Below are 25,749 nucleotides of genomic sequence, written 5' to 3'. Positions count from 1 at the left end.
TTTACTTTTCCAATAATTTTTGGAAAATTAAAATTTTACATTATTTCTATTTTTTTTTTTTATTTATATATTAAGTAATACAAAATATAAACACAACGTTAAATGAATAATATAGTAATATTACACATAATTCTACTTGTGGTACATAAATAAATGATTTATAACATACAATATTTGGTTCAACATATTCACTGATGACATTAAAACACTTTCACTATTGAGATTTTTGCATTGTCAAAGCTGTTAGGAAGTAATAAATGTAGCTTCACATCTATTCATCACCTTTCGTGTCCTTAGTGTACTACACCCTTCTGTTGTAAGTTACTATCCTTCACTCCTTTTGTCGTGGCAAAAATTACGAAGCATATACGTTATGGTTTCTTCATGGAACAGTTCGAGTCTAGTTGTCTTTACACGGTATGTTTCCCCTGATGGTCAACTGGGAAATGACTGTTAAACCTAGTTCTAATAGTCAACTGAGAAATGATTCTTCCCACTATAAATGTTGGTGTTTTTCTTCTCAGCATATAATTTTTTTAGGATTTTTGAGGCACATATAGAATGTATTCTCGCGTAAAATTGTTCATTTGTGCCTTTTGAAACGGGTTGTCGTCATATTATGGTGACTCTTTTAATATAATGTCTTTAAATTCAACTTCAAACATCTTCAAATATCATTTGACTTCAAATATCGTTTATCTTGTACTGCTTGATGGGGTTCTCAGAGTTAAACTTCAAATTGTTTTTAACTTCAGTTTCAAATATCTTCAAATGTCTTTAAGTATCTTTCAACTTCGAATATCGTTAAATATCGTTTGTCTTGTACGTCTCGATTGTGTTCTTAGAGTTAAGGTTCAAATTGTCTTTAATTTCTGCTTCAAATATCTTCAAATGTCTTTAAGTGTCATTTAACTTCAAATATCGTTTATCGTGTGCTGATCAATGGAGTTATCAGAATTAAACTTCAAATTGTCTTTAATTTCGTCTTCAAATATCTTCAAATGTCTTTAAGTGTCATTTAACTTTAAATATCGTTTAATATCGTTTAGCTTCAAATATCATCACTATACTGTTAAATTATTCTGGGGTCCATAGTGACTATCGACAGAGATATCTGCGTATTTTTATGTTTGACGGACCGAGGGTTTCCTCCGAGATCATGTGTTTATATAGTTCGTTCAGGTACTTTATATGGTGGTTAAAGTATATTGTTAACTTTTACGGAATATGGTTCATGGTTGTATAATCGACGGTGTAGGGCCACTTTTATTCTAATAGACGAAGCTAGGACGATAGTTGCCTGGGGTTACGGTGAGTACTCTTCGTTGGTTGAGATATGATAAAATAGATGTTACTGGGTCGTATCTGTTCTGGGCAGCTTATTGTAATACTCAATGACCAAAGTGTCCATTTACTTTCCTGTAATAAAAACAACGCGTCAGAATCACATGTTCTTTTAAGTAAATACACATACAATAATTCACGAATTAATTGGGTTATAATTTCTAAGCTATGAGACAGAATTACATAAATACACTAATATTAGCACTCACAATGAAAATCTAAAACAGAAATGTCTTCAAATTTGTTTTGATAACGAACATATCGATATTAGATAAACAGAATTTACCCTACATTATTAAGTTTGAGGTCTACTTTTACAATATTTTTCATGCCTTCATTGTTTACACAAGTCCATGCTTTTTAAGAAACGCATGTTGCAGCGTCATAACCACACGGTTTTACGCAAACGATACTACAATGAGGGAATAAGACATAACAAGGACTAGTGGAGACCTCTATACCCACTCGTTTTCTGATGTCTTCCCTATTTCTTGGCTTAGACGTTCTCATGGGGTTGTCGGGTTTAACGGCTGAAATGCAGAGGTTCTTAGTCTCGGGATTTTTCCGTAATTGCAAGTCCACATTGGTGCCTCATATTCGCTTTTCGAATAAGGTCATTAGATGCAGGATTTCCAAGCTTGCCTCCGTAGATTCCAGTTAATGCTTGGCAAAGAATATAAGCGTAATGAAGAACTGACATCAATATCTTTTTAGAAGGCTATTGTTTGAGCAAATCCTTCAGAACTAAATAAATAAATATTATATTGACGTCTTATTAGAATCTGTTAATTGAGAAACATCTTCACATTAATAGGGAATTCCTTGTGGGTTTTACTTAGTCGCCATTGGACATTCACAGGGTTTCAATCCATATATCTTTACTGATCAAACGGTTTTAAAATTTTCCATATTATTATTGAGATATAATTTCACATCCGCCGTGAAATTCTACATATAAACGTACCAATAGGTTGTTTGGTAATAGTTACCAATAGTTGGCTATTAGTACATATATTACTCGAGTAAGAAACATTATATTTCTCGAGTAAGAAACACATGAATAAGCAAGCGTGCAGCACTTAATTACACTGGTAGGCCTAAAATAATTATACTCGGCACTAAGATAAAATATTTCGTATAAATAGACGCTTCTGTAATGATAATTTCTTTTTTTTTTGATAATATCCATCTTCATTAGGACATGGGTCGATTTTTAATGGAAAATCCGAGGGAGACCTGAGTCAGTATAGGTAAGATATAACATGACTGACTTGCGGAAATATGCCACGAAAATTAGAGCACCAATATACGTCATAGATAGACCAATGAGATTCAAGAAAGTTTTTGTCACAGAACTATAGAACGGTGATCTCTCTGTTATTTTATTACGTCATAGATATAAACTAATGAAATTAAATTTTTTTTTCGCCAAGAGGCTAAATACATAAATGCCTTTGTTTCTATATGAAAGTAATGTTTAACACAGCTGGCTGACAGAAAACTTAATGTATATAATATAATGATATTAAAAAGCTTTTTTTTTTTTCTCGGAGCTATAATAAATTAAAATCTCTGTTTATATTTCTAATAATTATGATCCAGAAAAGAAAAATTGAATATCTAACTGAAGTTTATATTAAACCTTTAATTATTTTTTTTAATGGCCCTGGTTGGCATAAAAATACTAATTTCTTACACTTGAAGGACTGAGAAATATCCCTTCCTACGTTCATTTACACACAAAAAAATTACAAAACAATCATGGGCCTTGAGTTCCTCCCCGGGCTTCCCACAAGACGTGGTCCAACGCCAGTTGTCGTCCTCAATAGACCACGAGCTTTCTACCTTTGGTTATTTTCTGTTCCAACCTTTCTATTATCCTTTGAAAGGGCATAGAAATAACACTAACAAAAGTAAGACATCCAAAACTTAATCAATTCCTAACTTGGTTAACTCTAAATGCACACTGTTAAATTTATTATGGTGTTACATTTATTATCTTTGACATTTGTCTTTACGTTAAATAGGGATATTTCCAACTGTCAGATTTTTTAACCGTTCTACCTGACTGTGTCGTTATTTTCTGCTCTGGTTCTTGTGGTTTTTTCTTTTTTGGGTTGTCTATCGAAAAAATGTCAAATTTTTTTTATTTTTTTTTAAAAAATTATTGCCCGTTTAATATAGTTTTTTTACCGTGTGCGGCTGCTGAGGTCGGCCTTGATTTAACTATTTCTTTAGCTACTATTTGGTCTGATTCAACTTCAGACTCTTCAGAACTGGTTGCTGACGAATCCGGAATGGAGCTTTTAGAGGTGGCACTTTTTGTAGTATCACCTGCCAGTCCTTCGTAAATTTCTGCTCCTCTGGAAGTAGAAGGTTTATTCTCTAAGTTCTCTCCTTGAGTTCTCAACTCGGAGGATTTGAAAGATTCCTGAGAGTTTTGGGGGGAATCAATAGTTTTCGCGGGGTTCCTCCAGTGTTTGAAGGCCATGTCTTCAGGGGGATGGGGCATTCTTTGCAATAGGGATTCCCTCCGTGAAGTCCACGTCCAGTGGTGTTTAGGTTTGACCTTGGACACAGTTATATCATGATATCGACCTTGCTGGTCATCCTTTGGAGTTTTATTCCCGGGCAATGTACTTTGACTCGTTTTTATGGGAAAATTTATTAAATCCATAGCTTCTCGCAGGTTTGTTTTAGTTAAATCTTTGGGAGGAGTTTTCTTTACCGTAATACCGGGGGTTTCTACAGCTCTGTTTTATTCTTTCTGTAAGGACAGGGGCCTTTCTATTAGTGTTGCAGGGGAAACCATATCGTCTGGAAATCTTTTGGGGGGACATGGGGTCTAAATTCTATCGGGGAAGAATTGGGTTTTTGGAGATATTGTATAATCTAAATTTCCCGCGCTCGCCGATGAATAACTTTTTGGACTTTTTGGCATTTTTATTTCATGAAAAAATCCTGGTATTAAGGATTTTTTCTTAGGAACAACTAGATTTTATATTGCTAAAAATTGTTCAAAGTTTTGTTCATCACTTTCATTTTCAAAATAATTTTGTTTGAAATTAAAGGGTTTTAGCTCTGCCAGTCTTGACCTAGGGGGCTCATTTTCCGAATCTGACGAGTCAGTCGAAGAGTGATGGGATACCCATCTCTCTGGAAATTTGGCTGCTTTTATTCGGCTAACATGCGCCTTGTAAGTTTTTCCACTATCGGGGTTCTCCATTTTAAAGGTATATTCATTATCGTACTTTTTGACTATTCTGCACGGCCCAGAATATTTGTTGGAAAGTTTTTTTCCTTCCGTTTTCGCCTCGTTCCTTAGGTAAACGAAGTCTCCTACTTTGAAATCTATATTCACCTTAATTTTGGGTTGGTTTCTAAGCTCTTGGTTTATTTTACATTTTTCCAACTCTTGCCTAACTATTTTATAAGTTTTCCTCCTCCTATTTATGAATTCTTGTTTATAATCTTCTGAGTTGTTATAATACTGCAGAGATTTAATAATATAATCATACGGAATTCTAAAATCTAGACCAAAAAGTAAATAAAATGGATTGTCTCTGGTTGTTTCGGAATAAGCAGTGTTGATTACGTTGGTTAAATAAGGTAAGAATTTATCCCAGTCGCTCCTATTTTCTTTCGTATAAATACTTAGAAAGTTCGAAAATATTTTATGTCTGTTTTCTATTTTGCCATTATCTTGTGGATGGTACGGCGCTGTCACCATTTTCTCTATATTAATGAAACTCATTAAATCTTTTGTTACTTTTGCAACAAAATTGCTCCCGTTTTCGCTCAAAATTCTATTTGGAATGCCAAATTTTAAAAATTATTTTGCTAATTCCTTACTTGTGGCATAAGCAACTTGATTTCTCGTTGATTGTTCAAAAGTACATTCTGAGCAATTATCGCTGACAGACAGAAGACCCGTAGGGCCTCTTCTGAAAACAGGTCATCTTCCACTAGTACCTAATAGTTCGAATTAGATGGTCTTGAAGCGGTCATGTGCTAATAGGACCCTTCCCATTGGAGGAGTTTGATCAGCTGGGGGGGTTTTTCTCAAATTACATGCTTCGCATGTACTTACAAATTCTTTAAGTTTTGTCAGTGCCGATTGTACGTAAAAGTATTGTTTTAACTTATGGAACGTTTTCATAACTCCTAAATGTCCACCTGTGTCCGAATGAAAATATTCAAATGCAGGCCCTATCAAGCTTTGTGGTAATACAGGTATTACCGAGGTTTGGTTTCTATTTGTCTCAGCAGTCACAATCCTACACAGTATTTCTTCATCACGGTCGTAGTAAAAATTGTCTGTCTCTTTTCTAATAATTTTGAATTTATCCGGTAACGCCTCATCATTCACAAAATAATCAATTAGTGCTACGCACATTTCGTCTTTTTTTTGATTTCTTTTTATATTCTAAAAAGACAGGGGACGATAGTTAATCTTATTTTATTTTACTGCGTCTTTGAATTTGTTTTTCTTATATCAATGTTTGATTTTAGAATAGATAGCATTAACTTAATTTTTTTCAGTTTCAGACGGGTCATTTTCTGGATATCTACTCAAAAAGTCGCAAGCTGCGTTTTGTTTTCCCTTTAAATGTTCAAATTCATAATCTAGGTCTTGGATTTTCATAATCCATCTAGCTAGAATGCCCGTGGGGTTTTTAAATGTGTGCAGGTACTGCAAGCTTTTATGGTCTGATCGTAGTACAAATTTTCTACAAATTAAATAATGCCTATATTTGTCCAAGTGGTAGATAATAGATAGTAATTCTAAGTTTGTGGCGGAATAACTACTTTCGCCTTTTGATAAAGTTTTATTTGAATAGCATATAACTTTTTAAATTTGTTTGGGTGTTCCTTGTAGAGGGTTAGGGTTTTCTACTGAGATTGTTGGCGAAAGGATAGCGCCTATGCCCTTTGAGCTAGCATCGGTGGTAACGATGAATTTTCCGTTTTCGAAATCAGGGAGTGATAAAATTGGGTCGGCCGTGCGTGCATGTGTGAGTGGGTCGAGGTAATTTTGCGCGTCTAGTGACCAGGTACCATGTGGGGAATTTCATTTCGTTAGTTCAGGGAGAGGTGTCTCACTTTTGGACTCATAGCGTAAGGGAGTTATACGTTATCCAGTCAGTCCTAAAATTCAACCCCCTTCTTTCAGAGTTCTGGGGGGTTTGAGGTTTACAACACATTTAATTTTATCAGGGTCTGGGGATATCTCTCCCTGGGTTACTACTATTCCTAAAAATTTTATTTTGGATTGAAATAAATTTACTTTCTCAGGCCGGCATTTTAAATTGCCTTGCCTGAACTTCTCGAATACCTTAGCTAAAGTTGCCAAGTGTTGCTCAGTGTTTTCCCCCACGCATATAATATCATCAACAAAATGAATTATATTCTTTAATCCTCTTAACAGGTGCAATAGGGGTATACATAACGCGCTTGAACTTGTTTTGAGCCCAAATGGTACTCTCAAGTATTCATAAGATCCATATTCGGATGCTGAAAATGCAGTTTTATGGACATCCTTTTTGGCTATTTTCACTTGGTTGTAGCCTTGGGTAAGGTCCAAATAGGTAAAAATTTATTTTTTGCTTTAAATTGCGTCAAGAATTTCGTTTATTATTGTTAAATGAAATTTATCGCTAACTAATTGTTTGTTGAGAGCCCTATAATCTACAACGAGTCTAAAATCTCCATTCTTTTTTGGCACTAAGATTATTGGTGCACTATACGGACTTATACTTGGGCGTATAATCTCGTTTCTTTCTAATTCATGGATTTTATTTTTTAACCACTCTTTGTGCTTATATGGCACGCGATATGGCTGTTTTGCTACGGGATTACCAGTCGTTAAAATTTAATTGTGGTAAAATTGGATCATCCCGATGTAAATTTAAGATTCAGAAAAAAAAAACATAAAAATAAAAAAAAAATAGCAAAATTTTTTATTAAGTTACATATACGTAATATTATACATTTTAAATTTGTTTAAAATTTGCGATTTAGTCAAAGGATATTCGTTATTTGAAGTTTTAATACCGTTAACTAGGTTTCTTTTTGAATTTTCCCATGTATTTAAATCATTTTCAGTTAAAATCTCGATTTGGACTAAACAAGTCCCCTTTTTAATTGTAATTGTATTATTTTCATGGTTATTGGTTACCCAAATAAAACCTTCTCCTTTGTCATAATATATAATTTGGTCCTCGCATAAAAGATTTTCAGGTATTTCAGACGGTGTCGCAAACCATATTTCTGATTTGCTAATTACTGGCTCGATCATTTGTGATATTTGGATTTTTTGCATTGTTTTGGGAGGGACTTTTGTTTTCCTTATCGCAAATCCGTACTATTTCTCTTCATTTTTCTTGTTTATTAGATTCATGCTGGCGCTATGCTGCGCCGTTGCGGCATCTTGTGGCGTCACGTTGGGTTTTATTATGTTTTTCCACAATTCCACTATTTTCTTAATTTCATTTGATCTGTACTGTCGCATATCTCCTATTTTTATTTTCGCAGATTCAATACTGTTATTATTTAAATTTACTTCATTTCTGCGATATCTTTCAGGATAATTGAACAAATTTCCCATTATGCCATGTCTTTGCGAGACATGGGGTTCGAAATACTTCGACATTATACCACTAGAAATTTTGTTTACTGTTATGTTATCTTCGTAACTTCTGTTACGATTTCTTAAGGTAGAAATATTTTCCCCCACCTTAGCTGGGTATACAAACTTCTCGTTGGCTACGTCTAATAGTATTTTATTAGACCTTAGAAAATTTGCCCCTATAATAGCTTCATATGGGAGATTATCGCATATAATGAAATTTGTCATGAATGTTCTGTTGTCTCTTTTTACGTTTAGGCAAATTGACCCTTTTGCATTTAATTTATGGCCTGTAACACTTGTTAAATTGGGATTATTAGGGTTCTTTTGTCGCCTAATGTGCAGAGGCAACGTATTAAATACGCAAGAGTTTATGATATTTACAGTAGCTCCACTGTCAATTAAGGCCGTAAAGTAAACGTTTTCTACAAAAAAATCATTAAATATAGGTAACTTGTTAATAATATCACTACAAGAAGGCACTATTATTGTTTTGGACCTATTAAATATCCTTGGCACCCTCGGGGTCCAAATTATGTTTCTGAGGGGCCTGAAGCGTTTCCCTGAGAATTTATTTCATTTCTCGGTGCCTGTAATAGATATTCAGACGTATTAGGTTCCGTAGGCATATTTAAATGATTTACGTCTGCCTGTCTTCGCCATGTATTATTATGGTAACGTGGATGTCTCGTGTCAGTGCCGTTTGCTGGCAATGTTAGCCAGTGCTGTTGGCTTGTAAAATTTTCATTTCTCATCGGGAAATTTTCATTATTTTTATATTGCATTCTCGCATTATTTTGACCTTGGCGAGTATTTGGGTTTTCAAACCGGTAATTAATTTGCCTGTTGGGGAAAGGGCTATACAAATTTGGTTGGTACGCATTATAAGGTACTGATTGGCGCAATCCCCCTGGCTATAGCCTATTGCACGACCGGTGCTAAAATTTGTTCTTCTGAACAAATGGTTACCGTAATTTTGCGTATTACCGACAGCATTTCTTGGTATGGGATTGGTGACGTAGTGGCACTCTCTTGCTATGTGGCCGACGCGATTGCAGTTATAGCACCTTATTATTGTAGGGTTAATGGGCTGAAAACGTACTGTTTTCTGCCTAGCGGGTTCTGGCGTTTTGTTTCTTTGTGCGACTGGGGAGTTATCCCTTGAAAAGAAATTGGGGGATGTCTGATCGCCCTTGAAGATTAGGTTCGCGTTTGAGTCGCCTAGGTTGTTTATTTTTGTATTACTATGATTAGCAACCATTTTATCAACTTCAATTAGTCGTTCTACCTCTTGGACTGCAAGGTCCAACGTCTGAATATTCTTGGATATTACTACTCTATATAGTTTTGGGGTAGCCCTTGCAAAAAGGTATTTAGTATGACTTTTTCATACAGTTGCCCAGAACCACTTCCGTATTTTGCTTCTACAGAAATGCGTATATTATCCAGATATTCCTTTATATTTTGTGAAAAATCAAATTTCACTACTCCATGTTTTAATTTATTTATTGAACTGGTATCTATAAATCTCTCTTTGAATGCTTTTAATAAGTCATCAACCGTATTTATTGGCAAGTTGGCGTTATTTCCTATGGTATGCTCGACCTGTTTTAGAAAGGTTAAGGCCTGGCCTCTTAATCGTAGTAGGAGCATGTCTTTTAACGCTCCAACGTCTGTTTTTGTTAATTGTACAAACTGGGTCAATTGGATATTGAATTCGTCAATATCTGATTGACCATTGTATTCCGGGATAGATTTTGCAATTTATATATTTTTTGCGACTAACTTTTGCACTAACAGTAATTCATTTAGATCGTCCATGATTTTTTTTTTTTTTTTTTTGTGTTTATATCAACTTAAAATTTTAATTAACCTATTTTTGGGGTAGGCTATTATATCCTATGAGATATAATGGGTTTACTATCGTAGCCTAGCGGTTATAGGCCTAATCAATTTTATTATATGTCTGTATCTTTCCAAAAATTAAATTTGAATTACAAAGTTTAAACAGCCTAACTAGTTCGCAGTTTTCCTCCAATTTCCGACACGCGCCATTTGTACCATTGAAGAATTATCTGCGGTAATAGAAAGGGTTTGTTCGTGGCGATAGAGATTTCTTCTATAATGCCGCTTGGAGATCAGATTCCTTTGGGAGCATTTACCTTGGGGACTGGCGAACTAGTTACCTATTATCGGACTAGACTCAGACATACAAGAGAAACGAACACTTATAAAAAGACAATAGATTTATTAAACTTACATGCTTAGTTGTACAGCAATGGGTCACTTCAAAGACAATAATAATGGTGACCAAAATAATTTCGTACTAAACGTTTCAGATCTCACTTCATATTAAAATTAAAAATACATTTTCCCTACTCCCAAACGCAGTTCTTTCGTCCTGCGCTCTAGGGACTGCCTGCCATTGGCTCACGTGGCCCAGGGACGCGAACCCTCGTCCAATAATACGTCTTAAATATTTTTGATGATTTAGGCGTTCACACGGTTCTTATCGTTTAAACTTCCGTAAAAATATTGTGCGTAGCACTTTTCTTATTGCTCACTGTATTAGCGAAATCCAAAGACTGCAGTTTCTTGTCTTTGCTGATTAAGGACGTTTTCCTTTTTGAAACTAGATTTAGCTTAATTATAGGAGTATGAATTAAAGAAGGAACTTTATTTTGGTATTTCAGGTATATCGTGTTTTACTCCCGGTACACAGTCTTTATAGATAACATCATGATATTGCATTTACTTTTACGCCATATATGGTTACAACCTAAGATTATGACGTCGTTCATCAATCTTGTACATGAAAGTACAGTTTTCGTAAAATATTGATTTTGTTTCCCAATTTTTTTGTTTATTATGAATGATTTTTAAATATGTCAATTTCCTTTCATATGAGCCATTAAACAGCTCTCTATGATTTTCCAGTACCGAGCTAAATGAGGAGAAAAGAAAAATACGAATAAAAAGATACCGTCGAGGCAGAATATTGCACTTCAAGCCACTTTTCTTGTTTTTCAAGTAGACATATTTTCTTTGTTGTTCAAGCCAAGAGACTGTAAGTTTCCTATACAGGAGTATCGAACAAGGCGGTTCTAATAGTGTACTTCGTTTTTTTTTTATCTGACTATTCTAAGGAGTTATGGGCTATTTTAGTTTTTACTATGGGGCATGATCGTCTCTTACTAGGTTGCTAGTTACCGCTGCAACCCGGAATCCTGATTACAAACAGGAAATAGCCTCCGGCTTTTTCTTCTTTGGAATAGTAAGAGACGAACCTCAAAGAATCAGGCAGCTAACTCAGTCCAATATATGCAATGGTTTGTTTTTCTAATGGTCGCCTTTTAATATAAAAAAAAGAAAAAAGATGCCGCATGCAACCTGGATTCTTAGTATTAGACGTGATCGTCTCTTACTAGGTTGCTAGCTACCACCGCAAGCCGACCTTGAAAATGAAACCATTGAAGTATATCATAAACCGGCTTAGAATCGAGTTTTTGTAAGCTTGCGTAGCGTAATGGATAGTGCGTTGGTATTGTAATCTAACGGTCGCAGGTTCGATTTCTGCTGAGTGTACATTATAGAAAATTTTTTAATTCAAACTGTAAACAAAAATTCTATTAATAACTACTACATGACACTCAGCGTCTTGACTAATAATACGGCTCCATAATCCCCATTTATGGTTAACTAGACTGAGCATTTATATAACATCCGGGGTGCAGCGGTAGCTAGCAACCTAGTAAGAGACGATCACGTCCAATGTTAAGAAATATAAAAACCCATAGCTCCTAAAAAAGGAGTCAGATCAAAACAAAAAGTACATCATTAGAACCGCCTTGTCCGAAACCCCTGTATAGGAAATTTTCTGTCCCTTGGCTTGAACAGCAAGGGAAATATATTGGTTTGAAAATCAAGAAAATTGACTTTAACCACGTTATTCTCCCCAAACGGGATATTTTTTTCTCTTTTTTTTTCTTTTGTATCCAGAGATAGCTTGGCACTGGAACATCGTAGAGGGTTGTTCAATAGCTCATTTTAAAGGAAATTAATTGGGTTAAAAATCTATAGTAACTAAAATAAATTATTTCTAAAAGAGAATAAATTTTTCCAATAAAAACTGTATTTTTGATGCAGTGACGTCATAATTACTATATAAGAAACGTCAAAACTGTAAATGGTCTCATTCATGAATACATAATTATAATAAAGATCGAACTCTTCCCTATACTAACTTGCATACGCAACTTCACTATAGTTAATATAGTTAAGATTACAGTATTTATATTATACATCATTATAAATTATAAAAGGTTCAAATATTCGAAGATTATAGAGTTAAAAATTTTCCCACACCGGGAATCGAACCCGAGCCTGTTTTATAGTAAAGAACGAACTCTTGCCCTTAGTTACCTATGTCTTGTCAAATTAGCTAATTAATTTCACCTGATTTTGTTTTAAAAATAATTCCCACACCGGGATTCGAACCCAAGCCAATTGGTTGAAAGCCAACTATCCTAAGCCACTAGACCATATGAGATATGTGTAAAAAGCTAATTAATTGTTTTATGATATCCGGGTTGCTGCGGTAGCTAGCAACCTAGTAAGAGACGATCACCTCCAATGTTAAGAAATATAAAACTCCCTAACTCCTAAGAAAAGAGTCAGATCAAAACAAACAATACACCATTAGAACCACCTTGTCCGAATCCTCTATAAAGGAAATTTACCGCCCTTTGGCTTGAATAACAAAGAAAATATATTGGCTTGAAAATCAAGCAAATTGACTTTTACCACGTTATTCTCCACAAACGGGATATTTTTTTCTCTTTTCTTTTGTATCCAGAGATAGCTTGGCACTGGAACATCGTATATGGTTGTTCAATAGCTCATTTTAAAGGAAATTAATTGGGTTAAAAACCTTTAGTAACTAAAATAAATTATTTCTAAAAGAGAATAAATTTTTCCACCAAAAACTGAATTTTCGATGTCTTTTCACACTGCAGTCTTTCAAACATAATCGTATACCAGCGGTAAGATTTGAACCCACGCGTCCGAAGAGACTGGTGGCTAACACCAGTGTCTTGGACCACTCGGCCAGGCTGCTTACCCTTGAAAGAAAACTTACCGCCTCTTTGGCTTTAACAGCAAGGGAAATATATTGGCTTGAAAATCGAGAAAATTGACTTTAACCACGTTATTCTCCACAAACAGGATATTTTTTTCTTTTTTTCTTCTTTTCCAGAGATAGCTTTGCACTGGAACATCGTAGAGAGTTGTTCAATGGCTCATTTTAAAGGAAATTAATAGGGTTGAAAACTTTTTGTAACTAAAACAAATTATTTTAAAACAGGATAAACTTTTCCACTAAAAACTGTATTTTTGATGTCTTTTACATTAAAGAACGATCTTCAGTCATAGTAACTGAAGTGTTATAAGGAACCATTACATAGATGATGCTTACAGTAATCAAAGGTTAATGTTTATAATGTGTTGAAAAGAAATTAAAAGACTATCATTGGAATATCAAACCATTGGAACTAGTTAGCCACTTGATTGTTTGAGGTTCGTATCTTCCTATTTGAAAGAAGAAAAAGCCATAGGCTTTTTCCTGTTTGTAACCAGGTCATTATTAATGGTCAATGGTTTAGTTACAGTAAAGAACGATCTCTCGCCCATAGTAACTGATATACGGTGGTTCCAAGGGGTAGTTATATCCGGGTTGCAGCGGTAGCTAGAAACCTAGTAAGAGACGATCACGTCCAATGTTAAGAAATATAAAAACCCATAGTTCCTAACAGAGGAGTCAGATCAAAAAAAAAGTACACCATTACAACCGCCTTGTCCGAAACCTCTATAAAGGAAACTTCGGGTTGCAGCAGTAGCTAGCAACCTAGTAAGAGACGATCACGTCCAATGTTAAGAAATATAAAAACCCTTAGCTCCTAAAAAAGGAGTCAGATCAAAACAAAAAATAAACCATTGGAACTGCCATGTCCGAAACCCCTGTATAGTAAACTTTCTTTCCCTTGGCTTGAACAGCAAGGGAAATATATTGGCTTGAAAATCAAGAAAATTGACTTTAACCACGTTAGTCTCCCCAAACGGGATATTTTTTTTTCTTTTTTTGTATCCAGAGATAGCTTGGCACTGGAACATCGTAGAGGGTTGTTCAATAGCTCATTTTAAAGGAAATTAATTGGGTTAAAAATCTATAGTAACTAAAATAAATTATTTCTAAAAGAGAATAAATTTTTCCAATAAAAACTGTATTTTTGATGCAGTGACGTCATAATTACTATATAAGAAACGTCAAAACTGTAAATGGTCTCATTCATGAATACATAATGGCTAGATCAAAGCAAGCTACACGCAAGTTAAAAAATCAGTACTAAAAAATCAAGAAAAGTGGCAGCTACTACAACATTCTGCCTAAACTGGATATTTTTTTCTCTTTTCTTTGTTTCCAGTATAATAAAGATCAAACTCTTCCCTATACTAACTTGCATACGCAACTTTACTATAGTTAAGATTACAGTATTTATATTTTTTTTTACATTAAAAGATATATATTATAATTAGTAAGCACTGGAACATCGTAGAGAGTTGTTCAATGGCTCATTTTAAAGGAAATTAATTGGGTTAAAAACCTTTTGTAATTAAAACAAATTATTTTTATTACATTAAGAAATTTTAATTATGTTCCTTAAGAAATCATCATAAGTAAAAATTTCCCGTACGGAAATTGAACTCAAGCCTGCTGGGTGACAGCTATCCCAACCTCTAGACCATATAGGATATATTAAAATATCCGATTAATGAAGTTTATGTTAAAGAACAAATTATAAACATAATTATTACAGTAAAGAACGATCTCTGGCCCATAGTAACTGATATATTTTTCCGGGTTGGAGCGGTAGCTACGGCACAGAGACGACACAGAGACGGCGACACAGAGACGACAAAGAGACGACACTTAGACGACAATGAGAGGACACAGATACGACACAGACACAGAGACGACACAGAGACGACAAAGACACAGATACTAAAAAAAGACGACTCTGGGTCGTCTCTGTGACGACACAGAGACGCCCCAGCGAGACGACACAGACACGCAACAGAGACCGCACAGAGACGACACAGAGACGATGACAAAGAGACGACACAGAGACGACACAGACACAGAGATGACCCAGAGACGACTCTCTGTGTCGTCTCTGTGTTGTCTCTGGGACACAGAGACGACAGAGAGACGACATCCGGGTTGCAGCGGTAGCTAGCAACCTAGTAAGAGACGATCACGTCCAATGTTAAGAAATATAAAAACCCATAGTTCTTAAAAAAAGAGTCAGATCAAAACAAAAAGTACACCATTAGAACCGCCTTGTCCGAAACCCCTGCATAGTAAAATTTCTGTCCCTTGGCTTGAACAGCAAGGGAAATATATTGGCTTGAAAATCAAGAAAAGTGGCAGCTACTACAACATTCTGCCTAAACTGTATATTTTTTTCTTTTTTTCTTTTTTTTTTCTTTTTTTGTATCCATAGATAGCTTGGCACTGGAACATCGTAGAGGGTTGTTCAATAGATCATTTTAAAGGAAATTAATTGGGTTAAAAATATATATTAAATAAAATAAATTATTTCTAAAAGAGAATAAATTTTTCCACCAAAAACTGCATTTTGATGTCTTTTCACACTGCAGTCTTTCAAACATAATCGTATACCAGCGGTAAGAATTGAACCCACGCCTCTGAAGAGACTGGTGGCTAACACCAGTGCCTTGGACCACTCGGCCAGGCTGCCTCTCATAAATAAATATATATGTGAATTTGGGTTGCAGCAGTAGCTAGCAACCTAGTAATAGACGATCAGTCCAATGCTAAGAAATATAAAAACCCAAAACTCCTAAAAATAGAGTCAGATCAAAACAAAAGTACATCATTAGAAATACCTTGTCTGAAACCCTACTAGATAAATAATGAACGTCATCATAGTTTTATATTAGAGCTATGACGTGAATAGAGTGACGTCATAATTAGTATATAAGGAAAGTCAAAACTGAAAATTCTTTCATTCTTGATTAGAATAATGGTTAGATCAAAGCAGGCTATACGCAAGTTGAAGAAAGAGTACTACACAAACAACAGAGATAGTAACTTGAAAAGAAAAAAGCAAAGGTATTCAACCGACCAGGTGTATCGAGAAGTAATAATTGAGAGAGCAAAACAAAGGTATTCAACCGACCAGGCGTATCGAGAAGTAATAATTGAGAGAGCAAAAGAAAACAGCAAGATGTGTTATCACAATGATGAAGATTATAGACATGCAAAAATTGAGACAGCCAAACAAAAGATCAAGGAACGGTATGGTAATGATGAACATTACAGAGAAGCAAGAATTGAGCATGCTAAACAACAGATCAAGGAGCGTTATCACAATGATAAACTTTATAGAGAAGCAACAATTGAGCAGGCTAGACAAAAGAGCAGGGAACTTTATCACAATGATGAAGATTATAGACATGCAAAAATTGAGACAGCCAAACAAAAGATCAAGGAACGGTATGGTAATGATGTTACAATAAAGAACGACACCTTGCCCATGTTAACTAAAACATAAATAGGGATTATGTAATTTCCATCAGTATCATGGCTGTAGAGACGGCTGAAACCTAGTCCGGGTTGCAGCGGTAGCTAGCAACCTAGTAAGAGATTACAATAAAAGACGATCATTGGAATAAAAAACAATTGCATACATTGGAATTAGCTAGCTACTTGATTGCTTTAGACTCGTCTTTTACTATTTCAAAGAATTATAATAAAGAACGACCTCTTGCCTATACTAAATTTTATACGCCTCTTAATTATAGTATAGGTTAGTAATTCCACAGATAGCTTGGCACTTGAACATCGTAGAGAGTTGTTTAATGGCTCATTTTAAGTGAAATTAATGGAGTTAGAAACCTTTTGTAATTATAAAACAAATTGTTTTTAAAATAGAATCCTTTTTTTTACGAAATTACATTAAAAGAAGATCATTACAATAACAAACCATTGCATACATTGGACTTAGTTAGCTACTTGATTGTTTGAAGTTCGTCTCTTACTATTTCAAAGAAGAAAAAGCCGTAGGCTTTTTTCTGTTTGTAACCCGGGTTGCAGCGGTAGTTAGCAACCTAGTAAGAGACGATCACGGCCAATGTTAAGAAATATAAAAACCCATAACTCCTAAAAAAAGAGTCAGATCAAAACAAAATTACATTAAATAAAGAACTTTAGTCCATAGTAACTGAAGTTATATTAAAAGACGATAATTAGGATACCATAAATAAGGCATTATATCCGGGTTGCAGCGGTAGCTAGCAACCTAGTAAGAGACGATCACGTCCAATGTTAAGAAATATAAAAACCCATAGTTCCTAAAAAATCCGGGTTGCAGCGGTAGCTAGCAACCTAGTAAGAGACGATCACGTCCAATGTTAAGAAATATAAAAACCCATAGTTCTTAAAAAAAGAGTCAGATCAAAACAAAAAGTACACCATTAGAACCGCCTTGTCCGAAACCCCTGCATAGTAAAATTTCTGTCCCTTGGCTTGAACAGCAAGGGAAATATATTGGCTTGAAAATCAAGAAAAGTGGCAGCTACTACAACATTCTGCCTAAACGGGATATTTTTTTCTTTTTTTCTTTTTTTTTCTTTTTTTGTATCCAGAGATAGCTTGGCACTGGAACATCGTAGAGGGTTGTTCAATAGCTCATTTTAAAAGAAATTAATTGGGTTAAAAATCTATAGTAACTAAAATAAATTATTTCTAAAAGAGAATAAATTTTTCCACCAAAAACTGCATTTTGATGTCTTTTCACACTGCAGTCTTTCAAACATAATCGTATACCAGCGGTATTATAATAAAGATCGAACTCTTCCCTATACTAACTTGCATAGGCACCTTCACTATAGTTAAGATTACAGTATTTATATTATACATCATTATAAATTATAAAAGGTTCAAATGTTCGAAGATTATAGAGTTAAAAATTTTCCCACACCGGGAATCGAACCCTGGCCTGTTAAGTGAAAGTTAACTATCCTAGGCACTAAACCATATGGGACCATTAAAATGTATGATTTAAGAGCCATATGCATATTATTATTTCACCATACCAATTATAATAAGGCCAAAACAAAATCGTCGACTTGCAACCTTACTTTTGACACATTAGTTAAATCTTCATCAGACTTAAAAAATGTTTTGCTAGTTTTACATGAAAGAACGAACCTTAGCCCATAGTAGCAGAAATAAGAATATCTAGGTTGCAGCGGTAGTTAGCAACCTATTACACAATCCGGGTTTAAGTGGTAGCTAGCAACCTAGTAAGAAACTTCAAATTAAAAGATGATCATTAGAAAAACAAACAATTGCTTATATTGGACTTAGTTAGCTGCCTGATTCTTTGAGTTTTTATAATAAACAACGACCTCTTGCCTCTACTAAATTTTATAGGCCACTTAACTATAGTGTAGGCTAGTACAGTTATATTTAAGGCCAATATATTAAAATTTTCCATTAAAAGACGACCATTGGAATAAAAACCCATTACATATATTTGATTTAGTTATCCGGGTTTTTACATTAAAAGACGATCATTGGAATCCATTGTATAGTAAAGATTACATTAAAAGACGATCACTGAAATAACAAACCATTCCATACATTGGACTTAGTTACCTACTTGATTGTTTGAGTTTCGTCTCTTACTATTTAAAAGAAGAAAAAGCCGTAGGCTTTTTCCTGTTTGTATTTATAGTTAAAAAACAAACTCAAGTCCAAAGAAACTGAACACTGTGGTTCATTCATATTATCTTCATTATTTTAGCTAGAATGTAAATAAACAAGTTTCTTTTTTAAATGTTAAATTGAAAAGATAGTGCTTTTAATTCAACATATTATAAGTACTCCCTGACGGGGAATCGAACCCCCTTCTTCCAGGTAACAAGTGGGCATACTTACCATTAGACTATCGAAGACTTATAAAATAAAAGTTACATATAAGATATGATAATAATTTTTTAATCCGGGTTCCGCGTTGCAGCGGTAGCTAGCAACCTAGTAAGAGACGATCACCTCCAATGTTAAGAGACATAAAACCCCCCAACTCCTAAAAAAAGAGTCAGATCAAAACCGCATCGTCCGATACCCCTATAGAGTAAATTAACTGTTCCTTGGCTTGAAAGACATGGGAAATATGTTAGTCTGAAAATCAAGAAAAGTGGCTGAAACTATGATATTTCGCATCAACAGAGAGGGGGTAAATAACCCCTCTCAAGTACACCATTTCCCCAAACACATCTAATCAAAATTTTTAGATAGCCATTTCTGTCAACGTCTTTGAAAGTTCTGAATATTATGTCTTTGAGGATGACAACTCCCCCAAAGCCCTCAGGGCAAGCGCTGTAAGTTATACCTTGGGGACAAATAAGGTTCTTTTAGAAAGCGTTGTTGTAGAAACTTTAAAAAGGGTTCATTCGATTAGAAATTGAAAGAACTAGTGCAATTTTTAATTTATAATAAAGGACGACCTCTTGCCTATACTAAATTTTATACACCACTTAATTATAGTATAGGTTAGTAATTCAACAGATAGCATGGCACTTAAACATTGTAGAGAGTTGTTCAATGGCTCATTTTAAAGGAAATTAATGGGGTTAAAAACCTTTTGTAATTAAAACAAATTATTTTTATTACATTAAGGAATTTTAATTATGTTCCTTAAGAAATCATCACAAGTAAAAATTTCTCATACGAAAATTGAACTCATTATAATAAAGATCGAACTCTTTCCTATACTAACTTGCATACGCAACTTCACTATAGTTAAGATTACAGTATTTATATTATACATCATTATAAATTATAAAAGGTTCAAATGTTTGAAGATTATAGAGTTAAAAATTTTCCCACACCAGGAATCGAACCCGAGCCTGTTAAGTGAAAGTTAACTACCCTAGCCACTAGACCATATGGAACCATAAAAAAGTATGATTTAAGAGCCATATGCATATTATTATTTCACCATACCAATAATAATAAGGCCAAAACAAAATCGTCGACTTGCAACCTTACTTTTGACACATTATTTAAATCTTCATCAGGCTTAAAAAATGTTTTGCTAGTTTTACATGAAAGAACGAACCTTAGCCCATAGTAGCAGAAATAAGAATATATAGGTTGCAGCGATAGCTAGCAACCTATTACATAATCCGGGTTTAAAAGGTAGTTTACAATAAAGAACGACACTTAGCCCATGTTAACTGAAACGTAAATAGGGATTATGTAATTTCCATCAGTATCATGGCTGCAGAGGTGTCCGAAACCAAGTAAAGAACAAACCATTATAGTAAAGAACATTTCATGTTAAAGATTAATCATTGATGCCATAATCATAGTTTTTAGTCAGGTCGTCTCTTACTATTCCAAAGAAGAAAAAGCCGTAGGCTTTTTCCTGTTTGTATCCGGGTTGCGGCGGTAGCTAGCAATCCGGTTTACGGCGGTAGCTAGCAACCTAGTAAGAGACGATCACGTCCAATGTTAAAAAATATAAAACCCCCAACTCCTAAGAAGAGAGTCATATCAAAACAAAAAGTACACCATTAGAACCGCCTTGTCCGAAACCCCTATAATTACAGTAAAGAACAAACTTCCAGCCCATAATAACTAAAATAAGATTATAATTTAAGACTCAAATAAGTAATTTGTTTGCTTTGGTATTATCTACTTAGTCTATTTAATCATAATTACATTAAAAGACAATTCTTGGAATATATAATAAAGAACGACCTCTTGCCTATACTAAATTTTATACGCCACTTACTTCTAGTACAGGTTAGTAATTCCACAGATAGCTTGGCATCGGAACATTGTAGAGAGTTGTTCAATAGCTCATTTTAAAGGAAATTAATCGGGTTAAGATCTTTTTGTAATTACCACAAATTATTTTTAAAATAGAATCATTTTTATACGAAAAACTGCATATTTAATATAAAAAAATTGATCAATGACGTCATAAACGTCAAAATAAATTATTTCTAAAAGAGAATGAATTTTTCCACTAAAAACTGCATTTTTGGTGTCTTTTTATACTGAAGTCTTTTCAAAGATATTTGATTTTTGTACATCCGGGTTGCAGCGGTAGCTAGCAACCTAGTAAGAGATTACATTAAAGGACGAACTATAGCCCATAGTAACTGGTATCCGGGTTGCGGTGTTAGCGATCAACCTAGTAAGAGAAAATCCGGCCCCATAGTAAGAAATTAAATAGATAAATTAAAAAACGACCATTAGAATAAAAACCATTGCATACATTGGACTTAGTTAGCTACTTGATTGTTTGAGGTTCATCTCTTACTATTTCAAAGAAGAAAAACCCGTAGGCTTTTTCCTGTTTGTAATCAGGTTTACAGTAAAAAACGAACCTTCACCCGTAGTAACATTATATTAAATTACATTAAAAAGCCATCATTGATCTGGTCTATTTAAGGAGGCAGAGGCTTAAATTACATAAAGGCTCGATCATCGAATTTAAGCTGAAACTAAGTAAAGGACAAATATGCCTCCATATATTCACAGTGATGTATAAGATTTCCCATTACATCTGTAAACTGTTCCACAGTTGCGGGTCCATACCTTGGAAGCTTTTCACTAAACATGCAACATTTCTTTTGGATATTACTATGAAGTCTTGCGAACGCATCTCTAGCTGACTTTTCAACAAAATCTATTCTTTCAGAGATAATTTTAATCTTTAATTTTGAATATTTTTCGTAATCCCGGTAAACATTCGTAAAATTTTTCTCAATTTACAAAGATCAGCCTGTGCGTTCTTTGCAGCTTGTGTAAACTGCAAAAATATCCATGGTTTCCGAGCAATAGTTTGAATATTTCAATACAAGCTAGAAAAATACCTTAAAATGTTAAAATTAGTTTTATTTTTGGTTAGGTTCTAACTACCCGATGTGGGATTGACTATGTATTTTCAGACCAAAAAATTCCATTTTTTATATATTTTATTTTTCAGTTTAGAATCGCTAAAGTTATTATGTAAACTACAAAAATATTTATGATATCTGAGCAATAATTTTAATCTTTTCATTCAAACTAACAAAATACCTGAAAATTTAAAAATTAGTTTTATTTTTTATTAGGTTATGGATACTCGATACGAGTTATAAGAAGTGTTATTTAGATGAAAATATTATTTCTTGTTTTGTAATAAGATGCCTTCTAAGCGAGTTATACGTAATTTAAAAAAACAGTACAATACAAAAAACAGAGACAACATCTTGAAAAGAGAAAAGCAAAGGTATTCAACTGACATGGTGTATCGAGATGCGAAAATTGATAGTGACAAACAACGTTATTATAATGATCTAGTTTATAGACATGCGAAAATTGAGGCAGCCAAACAAAAGAGTAAGGAACGGTATGATAATGATGAAGATTACAGAGAAGCAAGAATTGAGACAGCCAAACAAAAGAGCAAGGAACGGTATGATAACGATAAAGATTACCGAAACAAACATAAGAAAAGTTGCTACCAGAATAATGGGTAGATACTTGGGTGACAAAAGCTATAATGAAAAAATTAAATTCTTTGCGAGGTTGTACCGAAGAACGTATAAGGACAAAGGGAAAAATTACATTCAGAAATACAAGAAGATGGCAAAAATGCAGGCTGATCTTCGTAAATTGAGAAACATTTTACGCATGTTTAACCAGGATCACAAAAAGCATTAAAAATTACAGATTAAAATTCTCTTTGAAAGAGCGGATGCTGTTGAAAAGTCGGAAAGAAATGCTTTGGCAAAACTTCATAGTAATATCCAAAAGAAATGTTGTCAGTTTAACGAAAAGCTTCTAAGGTATGGATTGGCAACTGCGGAACAGTTTATAGATGCAATGGAAAATGTTCGACAACACAGTGAATATACGGAGGCGTAATTCTTAGAAAACTCGTATATTAATTTTGGAAGGAGCAATTGCAGTTTATGCAGCAGTAATAAAAATATATATACAAGCATACCTATCAACAGCGAAGGAAAAGCAATGTTTTTCAATTATGGCGAAAACGAGCCTGTTAGGGTTATTAGTATATGTCTTTGTAAGACTAATGATTTAGAACAAATTCCTGGAACACCGACTCAAGAAAAAAGTATTTCTAACTGTGTTTTAAACAGTTCTTTTAGTTCTACTGAATATTTGGCAAAAAATGCTCTGTGTTGTAGAACAAACTGTCCTGAAAAGTACAAGACAACTATTGAAAAATGCTCTGAAACTAGATCTGACAAGGAAATTATGATGGCTGAAGTCACCTATAACAATCTGAGTAAACATTCAAAACCAAAAATTGGGCAGCAGGTTATATCCGGGTTGCTGCGGTAGCTAGCAACCTAGTAAGAGACGATCACCTCCAATGTTAAGAAATATAAAACCCCCCAACTCCTAAAAAAAGAGTCAGATCAAAACAAAAAGTACACCATTAGAACCGCCTTGTCCGAATCCTCTATAAAGGAAACTTACCGCCCTTTGGTTTGAATAACAAAGAAAATATATTGGCTTGAAAATCAAGAAAATTGACTTTTACCACGTTATTCTCCACAAACGGGATATTTTTTTCTTTCTTTTCCACAGATAGCTTGGCACTGGAACATCGTAGAGGGTTGTTCAATGACTTATTTTAAAGGAAATCTCTATATCTAGGGATATGTTTACTTGATTTTTTTTTTTTTATGGATTTTTTTTACGAAAAAATTAATATTTTATATATAAAATTAAAAAATTACGTCATAGTCTTTGGATATAGTTAATACATAAAGTCTGGATCATCGAATTAAAGCTGAAACTAAGTAAAGAACAATTATGCCTACATATATTCACAGTGTTTATAGTAAAGAACGAACTATAGCCTATTGCAATTGAACTACAAAGCATACCATTAGACTAATATGAAGGATGGGTTTAGTTAATAATAGTCTTTCTAAAGATATATCATTGATGTAGTAATCGTAGGTTGTAGTCAGGATGTCTCTTACTACTTTCAAATTAAGGAAAAGCCTAGGGCTTTTTCCTGTTTGTAATCAAACATTACATTAAGGACCAATATAGTTCATCATAAATGGTATTTGTTAATTAGGTTTTTTTTATATAATTATCCATTATTACGTAAAATGCAGTAATTTTTTTTTAATTACTTTATAAGGAACGAACTGTAGCCCATAGTAACTGAGGTATTAAATCAAACAGTTCACGGTCATAATAAAGAGCTGTGTAATGGATCATTTTAAAGGAAATTGCTGTATTTAGAAACTTTTTGTAATTAAAAAAATAATTATTATTATAAAATAAATTTTTACGATACCTTAAAGAACTAACTCTAGGCCATAGTAACTAATTCAATTTTGAATCCGGGTTGCAGCGGTAGCTAGCAACCTAGTAATAGACGATCCCGTCCAATGTTAAGAAATATAAAAACCCATAGTTCCTAACAGAGGAGTCAGATCAAAACAAAATCCGGGTTGCAGCGGTAGCTAGCAACCTAGTAAGAGACGATCACGTCCAATGTTAAGAAATATAAAAACCCATAGTTCCTAAAAAAGGAGTCAGATCAAAACAAAAAGTACACCATTAGAACCGCCTTGTCCGAAACCCCTGTATAGGAAACTTTCTGTCCCTTGGCTTGAACAGCAAGGGAAATATATTGGCTTGAAAATCAAGAAAATTGACTTTAACCACGTTATTCTCCCCAAACGGGATATTTTTTTCTTTTTATTTTTCTTTTTTTTCTTTTTGTATCCAGAGATAGCTTGGCACTGGAACATCGTAGAGGGTTGTTCAATAGCTCATTTTAAAGAGCTCATTTCATCTTGAACAGCAAGGGAAATATATTGGCTTGAAAATCAAGAAAAGTGGCAGCTACTACAACATTCTGCCTAAACGGGATATTTTTTTCTTTTTTTTTTCTTTTTTTTTTCTTTTTTTGTATCCAGAGATAGCTCGGCACTGGAACATCGTAGAGGGTTGTTCAATAGCTCATTTTAAAGGAAATTAATTGGGTTAAATATTATAAAGAATGAACTCTTGCCTGTACCAACTTTTATAGTCACTTAACTATAGTATAGGCCTGTTAAGTTATATTTAAAGTCAATATATTAAAAATTCCCTCCAACATCTTCTATCTTTTAGTAAGAGACGATCACGCCCGATAGTAAAAACTAAAGTAACCCATAACTCCTAAAAATAGATTCAGATCAAAACAAGAGGTACGCTATTAGAACTGCCTTGTCCAAAACCTCTATATAAAAAACTTACCGTCCCTTGGCTTGAATAACAAGGAACATATATTGACTTGAAAATCAAGAAAATTGGCTCTAAGCGCGATATTCTCCACATACGGCATCTTTTTTTCTTTCCGTTTTTTTTCCTCCTCAGCTAGCTGGGTACTGGAAAATCGTAGAGAGCTGCATAAGGGCTCATTTTAAAGGAAATTCGTACATCTAGTTTCTTTTGTAATTAAAGATAAAATAGTTTTTAAAGTAGAATCAATCTTGACAAATAGAAACTGTATTTTATTGTACAAGCTTCATGAATGACATTATAACCGTATATAGGTTATATACATATATGACGTAATAAGTGAATGCAATATTTATACACGTTGATCTCTCGACAAGATTAATAATAAAGAACGACCTCTTGCCTATACTAAATT

The 25,749-nt window shown here is 34.0% G+C and overlaps 1 protein-coding gene across 1 annotated transcript in view; it reads right to left on the bottom strand.

Annotated features, from left to right (window-relative positions):
• Positions 1 to 25,461, bottom strand: part of Hsepi (D-glucuronyl C5-epimerase) — a 73,908-nt gene extending 48,447 nt beyond the window's left edge. The window contains exon 1 of the mRNA XM_089092988.1: positions 25,350 to 25,461. Coding sequence (XP_088949114.1) covers positions 25,350 to 25,430 — 81 coding nt within the window. The 5' untranslated portion in view covers positions 25,431 to 25,461. The remainder of the gene's footprint in view (positions 1 to 25,349) is intronic.
• Positions 25,462 to 25,749: the final 288 nt, after the last annotated feature.

Source organism: Artemia sp. Qi Xiang Cuo, chromosome 8, assembly GCF_049724085.1.
Source record: "Artemia sp. Qi Xiang Cuo chromosome 8, ASM4972408v1, whole genome shotgun sequence".
Taxonomy (NCBI): Eukaryota; Metazoa; Arthropoda; class Branchiopoda; order Anostraca; family Artemiidae; genus Artemia; species Artemia sp. Qi Xiang Cuo.
The sequence above is the reverse complement of the archived record's forward strand: the minus strand, read 5'-3'. Positions and strand labels throughout refer to the sequence as shown.